At 42.3% G+C, this 21,445-nt stretch overlaps 1 protein-coding gene and 1 long non-coding RNA gene across 12 annotated transcripts in view; one reads left to right on the top strand and one right to left on the bottom strand.

The window, feature by feature from the left end:
• The window catches only part of LOC112573981 (forkhead box protein D3-like), a 64,765-nt gene that overhangs the window by 17,270 nt on the left and 26,050 nt on the right, over positions 1-21,445 (bottom strand). For 4 of the 11 annotated variants that reach the window (XR_003101315.1, XR_003101308.1, XR_003101314.1 and 1 more), the window contains 3 exons: positions 3,070-3,153; positions 2,181-2,382; positions 860-998 (listed from right to left, as the gene is read on the bottom strand). The exons of 1 other annotated variant lie outside the window; for it this stretch is intronic. Coding sequence is in view for 2 of the 10 variants with exons in the window: in XM_025254738.1 (XP_025110523.1) it covers positions 18,849-21,122 (2,274 nt within the window). In the remaining 8 variants the exon portion in view is untranslated. Of the gene's footprint in view, positions 1-859; positions 999-2,180; positions 2,393-3,069; positions 3,154-13,751; positions 21,284-21,445 lie in introns of those variants that run through there. 6 more of the 11 variants (XR_003101309.1, XR_003101312.1, XR_003101310.1 and 3 more) reach the window with 4 other exon arrangements.
• LOC112573982 lies at positions 3,218-8,554 on the top strand. Its single transcript, XR_003101318.1, has 3 exons — positions 3,218-3,433; positions 4,122-4,492; positions 5,101-8,554. It is a non-coding gene; the product is annotated as an uncharacterized LOC112573982 (long non-coding RNA).

The raw sequence follows: 21,445 nt of genomic DNA, 5'->3' as shown, positions 1-21,445 counted from the left end.
GCTGAGGGCCAGAGCTAGCCAGCTATCTCAGCTCATCTTTCAAGAGCAGTTGACAACAAACGTCTTTATCATCCGATAAAAAGATGAACACTTGGACTTACGCAATGATCCTTCGCGACAATGATGGTCGGGACTGTGGCTCGTAATTTTAATACATTCTTTATGAAGGCATAATCTTGGAGGAAAAGAATATTTCACTAAGCGAGATACGATACTCATAGACACATATTATAATGCAACCACCATAAACTGGGAAAGCATTGTTAACATCCCTTTAGTAATGTCACCTAATTGCTTGTTTGAGTTGCAGCGTAAAAGCCCAATCCTCCTACCTGTTGTTCATCGAAATCAAGTGGACTGACTTATCCCTTTGTCTCTCCAGCCAGAGCACCTTCAAAGACACTAGGCGCATGATTATAAACAGATATTACTGCTGTTGATTGACTTTGTTTGTCTGCTCTCAGTCAGCGGAGAAATCGAAACCTTTTTGACATTTTCTGTGCTGAGAGCTGACTGTTGATATACGTGTCTGCGCTTCAGTCTTGCGTCCGTCTAACGGAGAAAGCCACAGAGACGAAACGGAAAAGAAATGACTCCAGACAGGCGAGCCAGCTTGGTGGATGAAAAGTCAGTGGCTGGGTGCGGCGCCATAGGAGGCGTGTCTCTCAGCCCCAAAAGTGCGTGACTAAAACGCTCACAGTAATCTTGCAGTACTTTTATTTGGACACACACAAAAGCACTTAAGGAGAATTAATTATTCATGGTCTGAATAAATAACTAAATCTGTCGTCAGCGAAATATAAATACAGACCCTTTTGTTTGCTTTCTTAAGTTTATCATTCTCAAACACTGTTCGTACCGGGATCGGGTTCTTCGACATCCCACAGTATCTTACAGATGCCAAACGCTCGAATCAGAAGGTTTAGGGAGAGATCCTTCTCTTGTGCTAGGCCCAAACCATGGAACTCGCTGCCAATTTTTGGTTTGAAGTATTCAGCCTGTTCCAGGTTTCAAGAATGGGTTAAAGACTTTCCGAAATACCTCTTGCAGGATACCCATTTCGATGTAATCGTGTGTGTGTGTGTGTGTGTGTGTCCGTGTTTTCGTTGAAAAAAGTGCTATTTTACACCCTTACCCTATCAATTGTATTCCTAGTAATGTAAAATGTGGAAAGCCTGGTCACGTGCTATGATTTAACAACAACAACAACAACAACAACAACAACAACAACAACAACAAAGGATTTCACTATATACAAGTATTTTTTAATTTATTTATTATTAACTACCTGTTCAATGGCTTACGACTGGAAACAATTCTGAGCTCACAGATTAGGTCTGCAACGTGTTTCTGCTAAAGTTTGTTTGCTTATGCATGACTGCTTCAAACCATGTATTTTATTACATCGTCATTCGATTTCAGCAACGCGTGTGGCCAGATCATCTAGACAACGAGCGAAATAAAGACAGATGTAAACTATATATATATATGTACGAGAACAAGATTGAGGAGAAAAGGCTGAAAGAGGATAAAAAGAAAGAGAGGAAGGATAGAGATCAGAGAGGGAGGGAGTGGGAGGAGAGAAGAAAGAAAGTGTACAGAGAGAGAAATTCACCACACACAGACACACGAGAGAGAGAGAATATGAGGTTAATCGACAACAGAAAGAAGGGGTCTGGATCCACCTAATGTTCGGTGTCAAAACCTTTAGAAGCGCCACCCCATCCCTCTTCCCACCCTTTCCAACATCAATAACTTACGTGCTGCCCTCCGTCTACTATATACGCCCAGCTCGGGGCCTCGGCGGCTCTTTCTTTCCTCTTTCTCATCTCGCCGCAAAAATAACGAAACACGTGAAGGTAAATAAACATGGGCGCTGTTCAAAAGAGGCGAGAAAGGCAGAGTTTATCTTGTATCCAGGCTGGGTGCTGGTTAATATGAGTCCCAATGCGCGATTTATGAATTGACAAACAGATAAAAGGCACGGGCTAGTCGACTGGAGCTGTAAATATTCTCTCCCCGACCTTTTATCGAGCTGCGTTTTAAATCTGACCAGAATGGAAAACGAGGCCCAATCTCTCGTAATAAAGAAAGTGTGTGACGAGAATCGAGCGGGGACTAGAAAGACAACAAAATTTCATAAACTTCGCCGGATAATCTAAATGTTTCCATAAATTTACCTGGAACTCTGTGAAGGCGAGACCACGGGTTGACAGAAGGACCACGCGGTCAGCTTTGAAGTCGAGTGGTCGCCGAGCTCTGATGCAGGCACGAGCTGGCTCGTGCAGTTTTCACCCTTGTTGGGATCGACTATCGAGAAGTCTCTTTTTTTTTCCCCCTCCACGAAAGGCGATATGTATGCAGAAGACTTCGCGAAAAAGACTGAAAAGAACTATATGGCTATTCATGTGGAGAAATAGATTGATTAATAAGTAGATTTTTATAGGTTATTTTTTCTTTTAAAAATAGTACATATTGCAAACACAAAACAAAGTAAAATACACACATATATAGATTCAAAATATTACATAGCTTACATAAAAAAAAACAAAATATGTCTCCCTCTTCAAACTATACCAAAGTAGCATCAAAGCATAGGAGCAAGATCTCGCAGTCAAGGTGGTAGTGAGATAGGTTGCAAATATTTGATGCTGTGAAGATAGTTATGAACTTTTGTGAAACGCTGAATTTTAAACTATTTATAGAACATAGCTTATTTAATAGCCTATTGTGGCGAGGTTTATGAGTTACCTATATTCTTATAATCTTGATTTTATTTTTATTAGTTTTTCGCTTCGGTCGAAATTTTTATCTTAAAATTGTGTTTTTTTATGGGCATGAACACATATACGCACGCGTATACGCTAGAAGGAGTGTTTGCGACTTAATGACTGTAAAACACTCTCCCATTTACAATACTCACTCGCACGCCAAGAAACAAATTAGTATAAGCGCATCGTTCACATGAAATATATGCAGTGTCTGTGTGTGTTGTTCTCACCGACAAAGCCCATTGTGAGTCATGAAAGTCAAACAATTCGAAAACTTTATTTATCGAACTCTTATAACCTTTCTTGACGGCCCTTCCAAGTGCATGGAGCTCTCAAGTTCTCGATGATGCAGGCTTCTTTTGATGGCCTGTGCTCTGTGTTCCTGAAATCAATACACGGTGGAGTTTAAAGAGTAGGGAGGTAACGTATACAGCAATACATCACAGTAAGTTCTTTGGATCTCATGAGTCACCTGCGAGAGGATGCGACCTCCCTAACGTACTAACCGTCATAACAGAGAGCTAAAGCCGGGCTTGTCGTGTTCTTCTTAACTGATAACATTTTAAAGTCCGTGGCTGTCGACGTCGACCCGATTGACTTCTGTTCTTCGCGTCATGGCCGTGACAACATCAAAAGCATCGCTCCTTCCTTTCTGTGCAGCTGTAAGTTTTATCTCTTTTTTTTTTTCCCCCACCGTGCCTATCTTGGGTTATGCTTGATGAATGCTGAAACGATTCTGATTTATTAGCGACAAGATGTTTCAATTTTAAGCTGTAAATGGATCGATAGACATTCGCACGTGCACCCTTTAATAATCGTTAAAGAAAGAAAAAAAGACTCCCATGGGGTAGGAGTTCAACTAAGGTGGTGCTCTGGTAGCAGATGAGGTGTGTGAGAGAGAGAGAGAGAGTAAGAAAAACGGAGATGAAAAATTCGATGAAAACAAAACATGGCATTCGGATATGCAAATAAAAGTGCTAAGCTATCACAGTTGAGTGACTTCTTTGCAAAGGTACGCTGTCACGCTATGCGTGTTTGATGGGTGTTTGATGTTTGATGTGTGTCTTTGTGTGATCGAACGCTCACTGCGAGACTGTGCCCACCTACATTTGATAGAGCAAACCTACTGCTGGAATAGCGCGAGGTGTGTGTGTGTGTGTTTTCCTGCACGCCGTCTGTAGGCGACTAGCCGACTCGACACTCACAGGACGACATATACCTCTCCCCTCCTTCCCCCATCCCTCCTCCCCCATCTCTCCTCCCCCACTGCCGCCTACGCTTCTTCCCTTCTGTTCCTTCCCGTGTTTGGTGCTGCCTCTTCTATTCTCTGTCCCTCGGGGTTTTTTCCAGATGCCGGGACCGGAGGAGGCTGTGAGAGCCGCTGTTTCCGCACAGGCCTGTGATGTTTTGGCCACACAATGGCAGCACATGTAAACAGTCTAGCCCTTCTCACAACACACTAATTGTGCCCACCAAACTACAACAACCCGTGGCGAGAAACCTACTCCTGATATGGCGAGGCTTTGCACGGCCTGTAACACGCTGACGCCGATACCTTCGGCTTCCAAAGACGAGGCGGAAGTCTTTGGATGTGGCTATCAGCCTCAGAAAGGAAGTCGAACTGCTTTCCGCGAGACATGCCTGAGCGTTTCCAGAGTTCCAAGGTACGCGAGCGTTCCACTGCAGTATGCGATGCTAGCAGCAAGCAAAGAACATGGCGCGTAAGTGAAATCCACTTTCTGTTTGACCAGGGTGGCGACGAAACGATGAATGGACGAAACTAGATTGTCGACAACTGGTTTCGGATTCAGTTTTTAATGACATGCTCCTTTCGTCAATGGCCTTGACAAGCAAACGAGTCGCGGCGTCATGTAAATTTACAGCGCACGAGCAGATTTCGTGCCTGTTGAAACGCCTTCACGGTAACCACCTTGCCACATTTGCCAAGTAGCCGGGAACACGATGAATGCTTCTCTCATTGATCGTGAAGAATCTCGACAAGCGTTCGATAATAACTCGTAGTGATTGTCATTATTAATAACGACTGTTCAAACATAACATATGAAACCCAACATGAGGCATAATATTGATTCGTAACTGTTGAAGGAGCCACTCCCTCCCTCCTCTCCTATTTAGTTCGTTAAGTATACTGCCAGTCTCGCAATGTTTTGCAAATGATTTTTGCATGGCACATTGACTAGCAATAGGAGAGGCGAAAAAATAGTGTAATGAACTACAAGTTTGTTTCTGACTAAAGTTAAGTGGTAATTATTTACTGGATTGGAATTCAACAGGATTCCCAAGTCGCTCATGATGTCTCTTGTTGCAGTAATGCTGTGATGGCAGTCACGAACAGCAGCAATGCTGACCTTTTCACCTGATGCAGAAGACGAGGACCACTGCCATAGGTTGCACGGCTTGTTGTCGGTCTGGATACTCTCTTCACTGCTGTCGAAATTGTGAAATACGATTTTCGATGCTAAAGCTGTGCTGAAGATCATTAATTAGCAGGCTTTGGAGATTGACTAGCTAGACAACAGCGATGTGGATCATTAAGGTTGACGATTACCAACACGAAATACTTGGTTGACTGTGTCGCACTCCTGATGCCGTCCTCGCCCTTCAAACTTTTATTTCTGCTCAATAATATTTTCCAAACTGCGACACATTACCACCACAATTTCTGCCTTACCACCTCCCCCTCGCGTCTTCTTTCAAGACAAAGGAGGCTTTTCGAGGTATGAGTACAGTACTATGTGATACATGCAAAGAGCAAGGGGAAGTATTATCTGCTTGGCGAAAGAGGCCTACATCAGATTGTAGAAGTTGCTTTGACGTAACCCCTGCTTTTGAAGTTGAGTCGAGATACCAGTCCCTACTGAGTGACCCGTCCACGCAGGAAACACTGTTCCTCTGACGGAGCCTCTTGAGAAGCCGCTGGGGCGAGAGGTCAGGGACGACCGGGGAGGACCGCTCGAGCAGGGTTCCAGGCGCACTCGCTGCTCCTTGCCCCTCGTCCTCTCGGCATGTTCACACGCCCACCACGCTGTAATCCCTTTGATGTACCCGGCGGTCAGGCCGCTGATCGTTTACATAAAGGATTGATCACTTTTCTCTATCATCGATGGGCCAGACGGTGGCTGGGAGCACAGCGTTCGTGCTCATTCTTTGATCATCAAACACTCTTCCCTTCTGTCCAGATAAACTGGCCACTGATGCGACTTATTTTCCTAGAAAAAGTTCTGAGAACTTAACAAGCATTCTGTGTAGACTAAAAGTATTGATTTTTATTTGGAAAGAGTAATCAAATCTCTCAGGTTTTTTTCACGATCCAGTTGGTGCGGGCATCTAAACAATTGCAAAAATGTGTCTGTCCACCATATGTTGAACGTGGGTCATGCTGTTCTAAAAATCAATCTTCTTTCTTCCTGTTTTTCTGTTTGTTTGTTTGTTTGTTTGTTTGCTTGTTTCTTTCTTTCTTTCTTTCTATGACCTGTCTACGTATAGATTTGAGATGTACATCTGCGCCGTACGCAGATTTTTTTTTTTTTTTATCGAAGTTTTGTTTGTTTAGTGTTGACTGAGAGAAAGAAAGTAAACAGAAAGTGTTCAAAATAGTTTTTTTATGATACGCGCTGGTGTAGCTCTCTACTATGAATAGATGTTGACTCAAGACAGTACCTCTATTGCCGACAACAATCTTCACTTTCATTTTTGTCTTGGGACGGTATAGAGTGCAGAACCTAATGTCTGAGAAGAAACTACGAGTGCTTAAGGAGGTTTTCAAAGGTCGACGGGAGTTGTGTTTGCCTTGACTTCTCCCCGGGAGCTGGTATAGTACATGCCTGCCCTCTGGGGAGCCTGGAGAATAATTCCCGGATGAATACTTCACAACTGTCTATGCAGGGGCACTAAATGAGCGATTTACTCCTTGGCTGTGCAGCACGGAAGAAGTAAAACACGCCACAGTTTCGAAGTAAACAGAGAAATGTTTGTCGCAGGCGTTTGTGAAGCAATTTGCATTATTCGTCCTCCTTGTCATTCTCTCCTCCGATCTAGTATCGTGGCTGGACAATGCCACTGAAAATTATAGCTGCTGTACAATAAACACCTCACTTTTCGCTAGGCAAATATTATGTTTATGAAAATTGTTTCGACTCGGTGAAAAGCAAGTCTGAAACCAGCATATACAACAAAGCAGTGTTGGGCTAAAAGGCTAGTAGCCTATTAGCTTCGAACGCAACGATTCCGAAACTGTCTAAACAATCCCCCGCCATTAACTTTTGAAATCGTAGGCAGTCGTGCATTGGAAAATCTATTCTTAATTTCTTTCAAATTTTGTTTGCCAATCATTCGAGAGACATCAAAGATGTTGACCATTTCAGTCAGTTGAAAGCGGAGAACTTTCTCTGATGTGTCACGCTTGGGCGAACAGACATACAGACAGACAGAGTGTATGCCCCATTCTTACATAATTATATCTTCTTTGTAACAGAATGTGTTACCAATATTTTGTAAGACAGGTAATCGTTGTAAAGGGGTCATCTGCGTATTGGACTCAATAAGCGATATTAGGTAGTATGTAGAAGGAATCAAGTAGTGCAGCTAGATTCATCACTAATATTGTAATTATATTATGTATTATGCTGCCAATCAGTAAATAAAATTCCGTCTATTTTTCCCAAGGATACCAGGATACTGTATTTATCTGCATGACAACGTAATGTGTCGGTGGGTGAGGCGAGTTACAAGTGAGCACATTAGTAGATGTCATAATCATAATAACCTTCTATTCTCTTAATTTCTTTCCTCTTTAGAAAAAAATAAATAAACAAACAAGCAACACACGAAATCATTAGCATCGTCCTTTTCACTTTGCCAGTTTTCTTTCTTCTCTCTTTTTTTTTTTCTTTTTTTTTTTTTTTTTTGTTTTTTTTTTGCCCGCACGCACAAACACAATGACAGAAAGACGCATAAAAGAAGAGACTTCTTACTAAATGCCACGTATCCTCAGATAATTTCAATCTGTCACTCAGATCAAGATAAAAGTAGGCGTGGTCTTGCTTCTAGAACCGTCACACTGGCACTTAGACAACTCCGAGTTCGCTTTAGACCCAGGGGCGGGACATTTTTGTGTGATCAGTAGCGCGAGCGCTGTTTGTTTGAGACTGACGTCCATAGTTCCTTGTGCGCTAATTAGTACTTTCTAGGTCCATAGTCTTTCGCTGTGTTTGTTTTGCTTCGAACCCTGCACTCGCACAACTGCCTCGACATCAAAGCTTTGGCCAGCTTGTTCGCATCAGCCCTGACTAGCGGGAGGGAACCAAAGAAACACGTCGGCAGGGTTAGTTCCGATCCACAGGGAATCTGGGGCAGGGAGCCAAGCTAGCCGAGACTTTTTTCCAGTGACTTCCACACGCAGACCACTCGGCAGTACTTTGCAGCAAATGGTGCGTTTTATCTTCGTGTCGGGTGGATAGAAGTGTCAGTGTCTAGCCAAAGCTTTTCTCAAAGCCTGAAAGCAATCCTCAATTTCCAGGATTTTGAACTCCAAAGGATTGTTTAGTACAAACGACTACTTAAATTAGCATATTATAACAATGAGACTGGTTATGTGCAATATACAGAGTCTATCAGTTATTTCAAAAAGCAGTAGAAAGTAACAGCATGATATTTGTTAACAGGTAACTCCAAATGACAGCAGAAGATTATGTCACTTTCGCAATTTCTCATCCAAACACATAAAGCAAGAAATGAAAAAAAAACAAACAAACAAACAAACAAAAAAAGGTAGATATGACTGCTCTGCGCAACAGAAAAAAAAATCTGAATAATGTGTAGCTTATTTGTCTTTTACTTGAAATATATTTTTTAGAACTGCGAAAATAAACTAGAAGCAGTGACCTAGGAAAATCTAGTAAACAGCGACTACAAAACAATTAAAAACAAGCCCGGCTGCACATATATTAATCTTCGAGTTAGAGATGGCGTTAAGGACAGAACAAGTGGTTTCCCATTTGGCTCTAAGAGGCGAGTGCGCCCAAAACGAGACCCTATTGTCCTTTTAAGTGTTGTATGTGTCAGAAGCATTTAGATGATTTCGATTGGTTCATTTGACAATGCTACCCTGGGTCAGGGGGAGAGGGAAGGGGTGTTATCTCGCCTCTTGTAGCCGCCATGCAGGCGATCGTCTGTGTGAGAAGCACATGTGAGCGGGCGATCTTCAGGGCAAATGTGCGAAGGCTGCCGTCTATCTTAGCATCTATAAAACTTTCCTAAGACCACACGGCATTCTACGCATGCGCATTCCTTACTGACCTCGAATGTCATTCGGCTGAGGTATATTAACTTAGCCCAACGGAAACTCGAAGCTAAATTTATGGTGTACTTACTTCTCCCACTGGTCAAAAACAAACAAATGTTCTGGGTGAGACAACTGGCTTTAAAAGCATGTCAACAACCATGTCAGTTTGTGCTCTGAAGAAATCAGACCAAATGTGTCAAAGATTGATCAAGTTTACTTACTTCCGAAAATAAAGTATCTGTCTTCTGAACAGTTGTCTACAATGTCCGCTAAATGCACGAAGAAAATACTTTTGAAAGCCCAGCACAGTTGGTAGTCTTTTGGCGCTAAGGTGCTCCCAAGGATAAGAAAGACATTTTCCTCAATAGCCTAGTCCGACGCTGACTTTGTACTTATCAAAATCGTGAGTGTGTGAATTTTACTACAATCAAAACTATTAAAGTTCTTTAAATTCATAACTCGACAGTTTAACGAAATTAGATGTTGCCTGTAGATCCTCAGTGGAAGCCTTATTTTGCCAGAATCTGGTAAATATCCAAAAGGCATGTGTACGGAGCCTCTGGCATATAAATGTGATGGGAAAAACAGCTCGAGCTGCTATACAAGATGACCCGCTGCGAAAGCAAATGGTCCCTCTGAGGCCGCACTTTATCCAAAGAAAACCAAACACTAGTGTTGGTTTATAAATTAACCCGGCGTTGGGTTAAATATTTTGCCATTTTTCTTCCACGTATGCGAAATCGTTTTCTCCAGTCTACGTCTCGTCAATGTTTGGTTTGTAGAGAAATAATTCCAACTGAACATGATTTAAAGTGGAAATGGGAGTAGCAGGATTTTGAGAAACCTACGAGTAGAGCCGGAAAAGGTTACGAGTTACACCTTTATATTGCCGAGATGCAGTAGGGAGAAATGGACCATACAATCCGCGTTTGGTTTCAAAAGAAAACGTGATCTGCATACAAGAGGATATTTAATATAAAAAAAACTCGCTCTAAGCGTGATTTTTAAATAGCTCACAACATTTCTAAAAGACACATCATTTGGATTCCATATGGAGGTAACGTTGAAATGTGTTTTGTGATCGCGGTATGTGCGTGTGTGTCGTGTGGACTCGCGCGTGCACTTTGTGTGTGTGAGAGAGAGAGAGATTTCCAAAAAGCCTTCTTTAATACACCATTGATTAAAGGAAAGGAAAGCCTTTTGTTTAAAAAAAGGCTAAAACAGAAAAATAATCTTTGAAGTGGAAATATCAGATGTAAGCAAAATTTTAGCAACCTTATCCATTGCATCGACTCAGTGCGAGTTCAGAAAGATTATCACTATTATTCACTAAGCAACTGCTATATATTTTCTAGAAATTAAAAAAAAAAGTCGTCTGATCTCGCTTTGAAATCGATCTCGTCAACTTCGTGCCCCCCAAAATTCCACATTTGTCTCTGGCCTAGCCCTGTGTTTCGAGGCAAAACTAAATGAAGACCTTCGGGAACAGAAAAGCGAATTTGGAACTCAACCGAAGTGCACTAGGTCTTCCATCAAACGAAACATCGTTGCGCCCCCAGCATCCGCTTTGAAAGGCGACGGCCTGGCAAGGTTTCCTAGAATAACGCTAGCCTTTTCTTTTCCCCGCCAGCCTTTAGCGAGCTTGTCTCCTTCAAAACAATCTACAGCCTTTTTTGTCTTTTCTGCCATTCTGCAAAAGAAAGGTGGGGGGAAAGGACAGACGCTTAACGGTGTTCTACTGCCGGGAAGAATGAGAAAGGCTGACGAGGAAAACGAAGGGAGTCGTATGAAATGCACTCCGACAGGAAATTCAGATTCGCGCGACCAACGCTGGGGTGATACTGACAAGCAGGGACGTGCGACTAACAAGGTTCTCGCTGTAATTGGCAGCGGACGATGACGCTTTCACTTTGCAAGGTTTCCCTTTAATATAACTTCGGAAATGACCCTCGCCCCAAATGGGAGAACCAGAAACGGAGCGAAGCTGCAAAACGGCTGTCTAATCAAGGAATTAAGCCCGAGGAAAGGTACACAGCGCTCAGCATTCGACAGGGCTCGAGAAACAAAGTTTTCTTTTGTTTCTCACTTTGTTTTCTAAACAGTTTTGTTGCATTTTAAAAATACCTCTACCCCCCTCTCTCTCTCTTTCGACGCCTGTCGTTTTTGTGTTCCTCTGATTTTGGTCTTATTTTTATTTATTTAGTTTTACCCTGCTGTGATTTTGTGAATTTTATTGTTAGAAAAAAATGTGTGCCCATTCAATTTCTTTTTGTTGCATTACAATGTCTGTTACATTCTGATGTAATGGGAATGTTTTGCAAGTTAAGACTTAATCAGTAACATATTTATAATAACATCTGTGACAAAATCAGTAGCATGTGTGACAACAACGACAGCTGGAAGTAAGGCTGAAAGGCTTTTAGCGTTTGTAGGGATCAATATTACATTACCAGTTCAACGTTCATGGGATAGTGATACAGCTTATATAGACACTCTGAAAGGGTAGTCGCTGGGGGATGGGACGAAAATACACACCTGCATCATTACAGGTCTAGTGCGGTGCAAAATGATGATGATGATGATGATGATGAGAGGAGGAGGAGAAGGAGAAGGAGGAGGATGGGCGAAGAAGAGAATGAGTAAAGCTCAGTGCAAGATTCGATTTTTAAAAATTAGGGTAAATCTGAATAAATACCCTTCTTACGCGTCGATACATAGCGTTGAGCTCTCGTTGACAACACAGACATAAGGATTGTATGGATAGGTTTAGGTTGTGAATGAGAGAATACCGGGTATCATTTAATAAGGCGTATCTGAACATAAACTTGATGTCACATGTTTGACTTCATATTATGTGTGTGTGTGAGTATGAGAGAGAGATGATATTGTTTTGATGTGTTTATCTTGAGAACGGAAGGGGGTCATTTGCACAGATTTTGGGAAGTAAACTAGTTTTATTCGGTTGTAAGGGAACAATTGCACCTTTAAAAAAAATAGAACTTGCTGTTTTGCAGCCTTATCATTCGACGAGCTGCTGCTCGTGGGCAGCACAAGGATGACGTCACGCCACGAGACAGGCTATACATCTACTAGCGAGCTCCTTCTGCCTGACAACCTCACCAGTGAATTGCCCGGTTGGATCTCTTCGGACCTTTCCGAAGCACTTCTTTGGCCCGAGTTTAAAAAGAAATCGGTCTAAAAGGAGAGGAGTTGGAGGGCCTGATTTATACGGCCCAAGCTCGAGGAAATAGCGCATGATAAGACGCAATAAAGCCGCACTTTGAAAATGTTTGTGCTCAGGGGCGCGGGGTCGCCTGCTTAATGCTACGTCGCGCACCAGCTATAGCTGCAGCCGGCGGTTGTTTAAGCTGTCCTGGTGCAACTAATGGTTGTAGCTGGTCTTCCATAGTTCATAGCCTGACAAAAGTTGAATAGCATGGAAAGGACAAACGGTCGTGGCTTTTTAAAAGCATCTTTGGAGCTGTGTCGCGGTTTGTTTTTGTTGTATGTTTCATTAACGACAGACGTTTGGAACTACTCTCTGGGATCCTGCTTCTTCGCTGAAGTTTTGAGCAATGAGGAGATATTTTTTCCCATGTCACAAAGGAGACGCGGTATACCGGTAAAAGTTGTTAAGTACAACTATAACTGCGGATGTCTTCACTGATTACAGATCTGTTATAGAGAACGAGAGACAGAGAGAAAGAGAAGCAGATCAGGATTTCGGAGGGCCTGTGTAAAGAAGAAAGGAAAAGAACTGAAAATACCTTTTTTTATTGTGTATAAACGCACATTTCAAACAAACACAAATCTATAAACAAAACGGTAGCGAGTACACATACGACAAAAGCAAATGCAACACTTCGCTTTCTCCATTAGGGATGGAATGGAAGAATGAGATTTCAGGTTTTGATTTTTTTCTTGATATCTTGCCTGAAACTGTGATCATGGGAGATAATAACAAAGTAAGCGACACCATCAAAACGTAGTGGACGCCATTATATAGAGAAGGGCAATAAATGACAGGAGTGAGGGCGCGTGGCCGCGACTCGCCGGACAAAACAAACATCGTGTCCTGAGGGAAAGGAAGAAATGAGCTGCAGATGAATCCAGCGTTTTCTTTCACTCACGCGGAAGACGATCTGATGCAAACAACTCATTCACAGATGAATGTCTATTTTTTAAACGTTTTAAGTCTCCGCAGAGAAATCTGATGCACTTTATAGTTATTTCTTCTGAAAGCAATTCATTGCCATTTGAATCGGTGCTACTCAAACCAGCATGGAGGTGCAGCACACAATGAACTTGCGACCAACGACAGTCAAACTAGATTATTGCGAAAGCTTCAATGTCCCTCAGAACTGGCTTTAAGGAAACACCTGTCAAAACTTTTAATCACTTGAAACGTGCAACTTGCTCCTTGAGAAATAATCGAACATGAAGGTTGATTTTATTCAAATTCAATTTTAAAATAAACTGACATTTATGGAAGAAGTACGTGAAGCCGACAGAAACAAAAGTAAGAAAAGTAAATCGAGAAAATGACCTAAGAAACAACAACAAAAGAACGAATGACTTTTCATGAGACCATCAAAGCGAGATTAAAATTCAATTTACATCCACTTTCAAACACAGAACAAATAATGTGAAAACTCAGTCATTACATATAATTATTTTATTGTTTCCCAGAACAAATGAATGGGGAATAACTTCAAAATAAAATATATAAATCACAGGAATACAATAACAGAAGTCTTTTTCTAGATTGACTACTTTGTTGACTTATAGACATTATCCAAATAATTAAATCGTGGCCTTGAAATAAGTTAATCTACCCTTATTTGGTGGGATGGATTATCTCAAACGACAAAGTACATCTCTGAAAGTGTCGTGAACTTTGTATAAGATGATTTTTTTCTGACTTATAAAGCTAGTTATTACTCTACTGAACTACTAACGAATACTGCTGGAGACAACACAGAATATACAAGAACACTGTCAGAACATAAGGTAGTCTACAGACCCGAAGATGTCACACAAAACAGTTTTTTTGTCTCTTCATATAATACTTCATTGGCATCAAGTTCACCTGCTTTAAATGCACATGAGCTAGAAACATGACTGGAATCTTTGGCATGCTTGAGAAATATAAAACATTTACAACGAGGTTCTGGGTTTCAGCTATGGAACAGTCAAATGATTGTAGAAGTTAGGGTTATGCAAGGGACATCAATCTCCTGAAGGTGAACGTGGCTGTGTCACAATGTAATCACATTGTAACATCTTCCAACAAATTATATGCTATAGATACCCGAGAAGAGGTTATTAAAGAAGTGTATAGAACATTTCAAGCTATCTACAGGGCCGGTGAAGAGCCTTGGAAATGGTCATGGAACAAAACAATTGAGTCTGGTGAGCTACATCATCACCAACATTGCATTGTCAAAAGTATCTTCAGATGGATCAGCACAAGAAAGTGATACGCATGAAAACACCCGGGCAATACCTAAGGTCTACGCCGTTGCCTTTCACTGCTGTGAACGATTAAAAAAAAAAAATCTTAAACTACCGATGCGTATGACTGCTTTTCCCCTCTGTTTAAATTAGTACCGGAATGGACAAGATTGCTGGGAAACGTGTTTGAATCATCACAATATGACACATCGCAAAGCCACAAAACAGTACAAAACAAAAATCTCGTGACCCGATGGTTTGTAATGCACTGAAACTTATCTAAGAGAGTAGACATCAGACTGCTAAACATAACAATACAAATATGACACTGATATATATATCGAGAGAGTGACTGCTATTACCGTTTTGTGGACCATCTTGCGTATCTGATTCAAACATTTGGTTGTCATAGGTTAAGAGCTTTTTTGTAAAACAAGCTGTACACAATTACTGGCACGTGATCAAAAGCCCGGAAACATGAAGGACTGAAATTAGACTGATAAACGAAATGTGTGAAATTTTTTTGCCAGTAATTGAATGTGGCATAGAAATATTATTTTTAAAGAAGGTGTTTTCACTCGTTATAAAATAGCTCTGTGGGACATTGCGACAAACGGGGACAAATGAGATTCACGCAAATAAATCGAACCAAAATGTTGATGTTTCCCATTATCATTTTGCATATTGTGAACGCCGTATGCACGATTATATGTTCATCGCTGAATACCAGAAGAGCTAACCCAGCACACGCTTCACACATTCATTGCATGTTAACCTATCGCGAAGTTCATTGAAATCATTTTCCTGATGGAAGATTTTTTAAAAAAACAGAGAGAGAGAGAGTGGCGTAGGAAACAGGAGGTAAGGTGGGGGTGGGTGGGGACAGCACCCCCTCAAAACAGACAATGAGGAGGCAAGAATATGAATGTTGTTCACTATCAGCATAAGAGTTTTCTTACCCCTTCCCCCAAACCGTTCATCGTTCCACAGGACACACACGCGCGCGCGCGAACATTCGGCTTGAAAACTTGAATACAGATTTTTGGCTACCTTCAAACAAATAGTATATGTACCATCTGGTTCAGCTGAATGTTCCTCTTATTTCGGTGCGTAGACATAACGGTAGATGATGATGGACCCACCATCACTTCCCCTCCCCATATTCTCATTTATATCTGTATACATTTATACACACATGCACGCACATAACAGCGCTCGCTCAAGTACGGACTAGCGCGTCTGGTAATTACTTGTCCCGAATCATGCCATGCAACCATAGGCGATAACGTACAGCGAGCACCGTCTGCTGCACACGGCAGTGGTACTTGACGCGTGTCCGAAAGGCAGCGAGAGCTGCGGGGAACCGTTTTCCGCTCTGATTTATTATTCGCCGACTCGCGGCACTGCCGCTGCCGTCTTTGACAAAGAAAGAAACTAGATCGGTTGCTACAAACGACGCTGACTCAGTTTTCTCCGCAAACCTAACACCAGCAACATCGTTTAGCTGATTTCACTAGAAGACCGCAGCCAACCCTTCAGCAGGGGATCGCTGATACTAGTCCCTGCCGTCTCCTCCCCTCTCCCACCGCCCACCCAACAGATGTTTGCCGATCACCCAGTGAATGGATTAACCAGTTCTGCGCCAGCATGTTGAGAGGGCTTTTTGTTTTTGTTTTTTAAAAAAATCCGTGAATGTAGTATGGTAAACTAATGAAATTACTGAAAAGGAATGGTCATTAATCTGTATTATGTATCCTGGCCGCCTACAGAAAAGCTTAATTCTAACAATATGAAATGACACAATTAAAATGACAGAATAATAATATGTTATATCAGAACATATCATTTATATCGCCACCGTACTCACAAAGAAGGCTATCGTGTCAACTGTTATATTGCATCTGTAACTGATTATTCTAATATTAGATAATTAAAAACTGCTTAATATACTCGAGGAATAAATCTAAGATACTGTCAAGCAGATTAGAAGGAAAAACCTAGCAAAACATTTCAGGATGACATGATGAGCTTTCAGAAATGGAACATCCTCCGAGCAGTACGCAAAGAAAAAAATGTTTTCAGTTTTTTTTTCTTTAGAATTTTCCAGTTTTCTCAATCAAATTACTAATATTGATGATGTTTGCCTGTTTCTTTTGATTGCTTACTAAAGTATATTTAGAACATAAACGTTGGTTTCCCTTTGGATGAGTGCATATTTGAGTATATATATATGAAACTAAGAATATTATCCGTAAAGCTGTAAACAAACCTGTCTCAAACTGCACACAGCTAATCTCATTGTGGGAAATATTCTATACGAGTGTCCGCCGTACACTGATAATGAGCTGTTTGCCAAAGCACATTTATTTGAAAGCCCAGCTGCGGCGATTACATGACAATCATTCTAATCATAATCTATAGTTTACTAGTAGCTTACAACCACTGAACTAACCACTGCATGTAACAATTGTATGTATTCATCTGATTCTGAGAAAGAGACAGGACAGTGAAGAAAAGCTGAGGCGGGGTTCGGGGGAGGGATAAATGATGAAAGAAAGAAAGCGAGTTTAATCGCACTTTATCTTCTGCTTTTGCACACGATTCTGTACTCAATGTTTATTAGTGGGTTCGATGTTACAAGTCACTGTATTAGCCAAGTGCAAGTCGGGGTCACAAAAGAGAGCTGTCCATCACAGAAAGGGGTACAGACTGCTGCATATTTTCTATTATACCGTTTTTAAACTGCAGACTAACAGAAAAATAAAGTGAGATTGTTTATATGCCGGAGATACCACGAAGTACTGTAAAAAAAACTTTTTAGAAAAGTGACACGATGTTAACATTTTTATTCATTCATGCCATCACTCAGCCATTGTCTTCCAGTCGCTCTATTCTATTTCATTTTATTTCAACCGAAAAGAACCCACTCACATAACTTGACGCTGAGGAAAATAACCTTAGGCAAAACAGTATCTCGCCACAGTAGTGCTTGTTTTAGAAAATTTAAAAGAAAAGGTTTGATATTGAAAACAGATATCACTTCTTATAATCCACTGTCTTAACTGTCATCAAGACCTTTCCTGTGTCAACCCCACCGCCCCATCAGTAAACGCTCTGTCAATCCTCCATACAGTGCAATAAATATGAGCATTTACGAAATAAATGAATAAAGTTAAATAAATTAAGATTTTTCACAGCTATTACAAACACTTTACTGCGAACACAGTAATTTACTACACTAGGCGTGAATTTATAAATACAAGTTCGTGTAGCTAAATTCAGAAAAAAATTAAGACTTTAATTTTTATCTCGCTTTATTCTTTTTTTAGTTTAAATGTGGTTTAGAATACACATTAAAAAATAATAATGAATTTGATCTCAGTACTAATATTTGCAATTAATATCAGCCTTTATTGTAAATAAACAGATAATTTTAAACTCTTAATTTAAATCAAAGTAAATTTGTTTATATAGATTTAAGAGTGCGACAAAATACATTTTAAAATTTCGATATTTGCTCGATTAAATGATTGCAACTTTTAAAAAAAAAAATGAAAACTGCTTCGAAGACAAATCATTATAATTTCTCTACAAAGAAGGTAATAGAAAGTAAATAATTAAATAACCTTTTATTTGTTTTGTGTAGGACATTTAACAATTAAAATTTACTGAATCGCACGTTCACGCTTATAAACGCTGAACAGAATTTTTTTAATGCGGCATGAGGCGAAGAGTTATTTTAATGAGGCTGGCATGCTGGGTGTTTTCAAACGCGATAGTAAGATCGTTTAGAATGCAGAAGAAAAATATTAGGCAGAGGGATATCACTATTAGAATCCAAAATCGTCAGAAAGTCGTCAGTGACAACAAAGAAGCAGCGATGTCAAGGCTCCAGATAAAAAGTCTGGTATTATGAGTCATACATTTTAATTCTTAATTTTCCGTTACAAGTCAAGTTTTTCATTTCCACAACACATATAGAAACGCATATTACTGTGGACATGGAATTAGCAAGGAATGGAAAAAAAAAATTGAACGAAGACAAAACAATATAGTTTTACTATGCAACAGTTCCAGCCATTAGAGTGGGTTTTTTTCACGAAAGGAAGAGTAGCGCAGTTTTTCGAATCCAGTTTTTGTTTCAGCTTCTCGTGGCCAATATAAAGAACGATGAACACCACAGGCTTAATAATCTGACAATATCAATGGGACAATCACAACAATTCAATCGTCTGCTGATGGCCTTATATTTACTCTCATGACCTACCCAGTGAACTACCTAATGCACAGTTTACCTGTCTGTCTATTTCCTCCATTGTCTATCGATGCCATGCAGGAAGGGCGCACGCTTGTATATACTGACGATACTTTTCCAGCTCCAAGGGTGACATACCCGAGAGCCCCGCGGATAAAGTCAAGGGAGAGGCAAAAGCACTGCTCCCCACGGGAACCCCCGCCCCTCCGTGTCGCAGAGCAGCAAGGGTGGCGGGCAGTGAGTGAATACCCGCTAACCCTGCTGGTCGGTAGGTAGATGCCGATACAATGGCAGTCACTGAGGAGGGCGAAGTACCTCTTACCTTGTTCAAACTGTCAGCACGCGTCGTCGATGTGATTACCGACGACGGCGAAGACGTTGATGCTGAGGGGGACGACGATGACAGTCCTATTATATTGTCAATGGTGAATCCTGGCTTTGAAGGGGTCGTGGTTGTGGTGGCTGACGAAGACGATGCTGTTAACGAGGGTGTAGACGAAGAGCTCGAAGAAAGCAGCCCTCCTGAAGACGAGGTCTGTGGCGTCGTCAAGGCAACGGAAACTGCAAAGTGCATCTTCGCTGCCTGCGGGGAGGAAGGCGGCGTCGGTGAAGCCTGCTCCTTCAGCTGCTCCAGCTTACTCTCAAGCTTCAGGTACTGACCTGCCGGAACGACTGCTGGGGCAGCAACGGCTGATAAGGTCATCTGAGGGGTCATGCCCCCGGCCATACCTGCAATGGCCATGTTCAGAGCCGAGTGAGCATGGGCATGTGCGTGGTGAGGGTGTGGGTGTGGGTGTGGGAGATGCGGTGCAGCAGACACCCGGGCATATTCCCCATGGAGCAAGGACAGCTGATGCGTCAAAGGGGACATGTAGGGGTAGCTAGTCAGTCCCGCTGCCGCTGCTGCTGCCGCAGCCGCCGCTGCAGCATGATGATGATGGTGATGATGATGATTGCCGCCTGCAAATGACGCTCCTGGGTGATGGGGGTGATGGTGGTGCGCGGCTGCAGCTGCCGCCGCGGCAGCGTAGAAAGGATGATGCGGATTGAAATAGGGGTCAGCGGCAGACATGAAAGCCGTTGGCTGGACCATCAGATCCGAGGAAGTAGCGCGTTTGTAACGCTTGCGTCTTCTGAGGAAGCTGCCATTGTCAAACATGTCCTCGCTTGCAGGGTCCAGCGTCCAGTAGTTGCCTTTGCCTGGATTTCCAGGCTCTCGTGGGATCTTAACAAAGCAGTCGTTGAGTGAGAGGTTGTGTCGGATGCTGTTCTGCCATGCCGGGAACTTCTCACGAAAATACGGGAAGCGGTTCATGATAAACTCACATATCCCCGACAGGGTCAGTCGTTTGCGTGGGGACTGCAGAATGGACATGGTGATAAGGGCAATGTAGGAGTAGGGTGGCTTTACCAAATTTGACTTCTTTTTCTCCTTGCTGCCGTCACAGCTGCGCGCGTCCGACATTTTTCCCTCGTCACTGTCTCTGTCGGAATGTACGTGACTGTCATCTTTTCCTGAGGAATCGCACGCTGAGCCGTCTAAACTCTCATCGCACTTATCGTCATTAGGATGCTGGAGGTCAATGTCGTCGTCGTTGTGCTCACTATCTCCCCTGGGTACAAATTCCTCGTCGCAGGCCTCGGAGGTGGCATCGCCATTGCACTGCATTTCTCCGACAGGGTCAGTCGCAGGATCAGGTTGAGAACGAGGGGACACGTTTAGAGGGGAGGGTGCCGGCGAGTCCACCTCCAGTGGCTGGTCGTCGTCCGTGTCGCTGTCGTCGCCACTGTCCGCATTGTGCCTTCTACCAGAACCTTCATCAGCATTTACCTCGTCACCACATTGCTCTGTGTTGTCGTTGCTGTCATCGAAAGCAAGTCTGAAACTCGGACTGCCTTCGTCGACGCTGCCACGACTGCGGTGTTGCTGTTGCTGATGTTTCTGCGACCGTTGCTGAAGTTGCAAGAGATGCTGATGCTGTGCGTGGCGGTAGTACTCGGATGGCGACATGCGTGAATCGGACGACGAAGGTGAAGATGGATGCGAACTTGTTCCGCATATAGTCAAGGTGGCAGCATGTTCATGCCGTCCCTCCACCCTGCCATGCTGTCTGCTTCCAGCGGTGCTGGCAGACAGTGACAGAGCCGGGTACGAATAAGGGGACATTGTCACACCTACTGGTTTTCTTAAGTCTAGAAGTCCATGGAAGGAGTTTCCGCCATAGCCTATGTGCTGTTGCTGGTGAGGGTGCTGGTGAAGACGGTGCAGTGGATGTGTCGGGGGAAGGGTAGAGTCAGACGTGGGCTCAAAAACACTGTGTTCCATGTCAAACCTCATCGCAAGGCTGCTTAGATTTTTATCAAGTCACAAGTATCTCGAGTCACAAGTATCTCGGCTTAGGAACATCTAAAGCATCGAGTATGTTCGGCTGGACTGTTTGTATGATAAATAGGAATAAATGCCTCTACGAGAGACTGTAGATCGCCACAACGCTTAGCCTGAAACGAATAGGAAGCGAAATTAGCTTTGTTTAAGAGTAAAGAAAAATATGAAATCCCTAGCCATTTAAAAACAAATTTTCTGTTGTGCAAGAGGAGGAGGAGAAGAAGAAGAAGACTGATGATGATGATGATGATGATGATGATGATGATGATGATGAT

Source organism: Pomacea canaliculata, linkage group LG10, assembly GCF_003073045.1.
Source record: "Pomacea canaliculata isolate SZHN2017 linkage group LG10, ASM307304v1, whole genome shotgun sequence".
Classification (NCBI taxonomy): Eukaryota; Metazoa; Mollusca; class Gastropoda; order Architaenioglossa; family Ampullariidae; genus Pomacea; species Pomacea canaliculata.
Note: the sequence above shows the minus strand (reverse complement) of the source record. Positions and strands in the feature narration are given on the sequence as shown.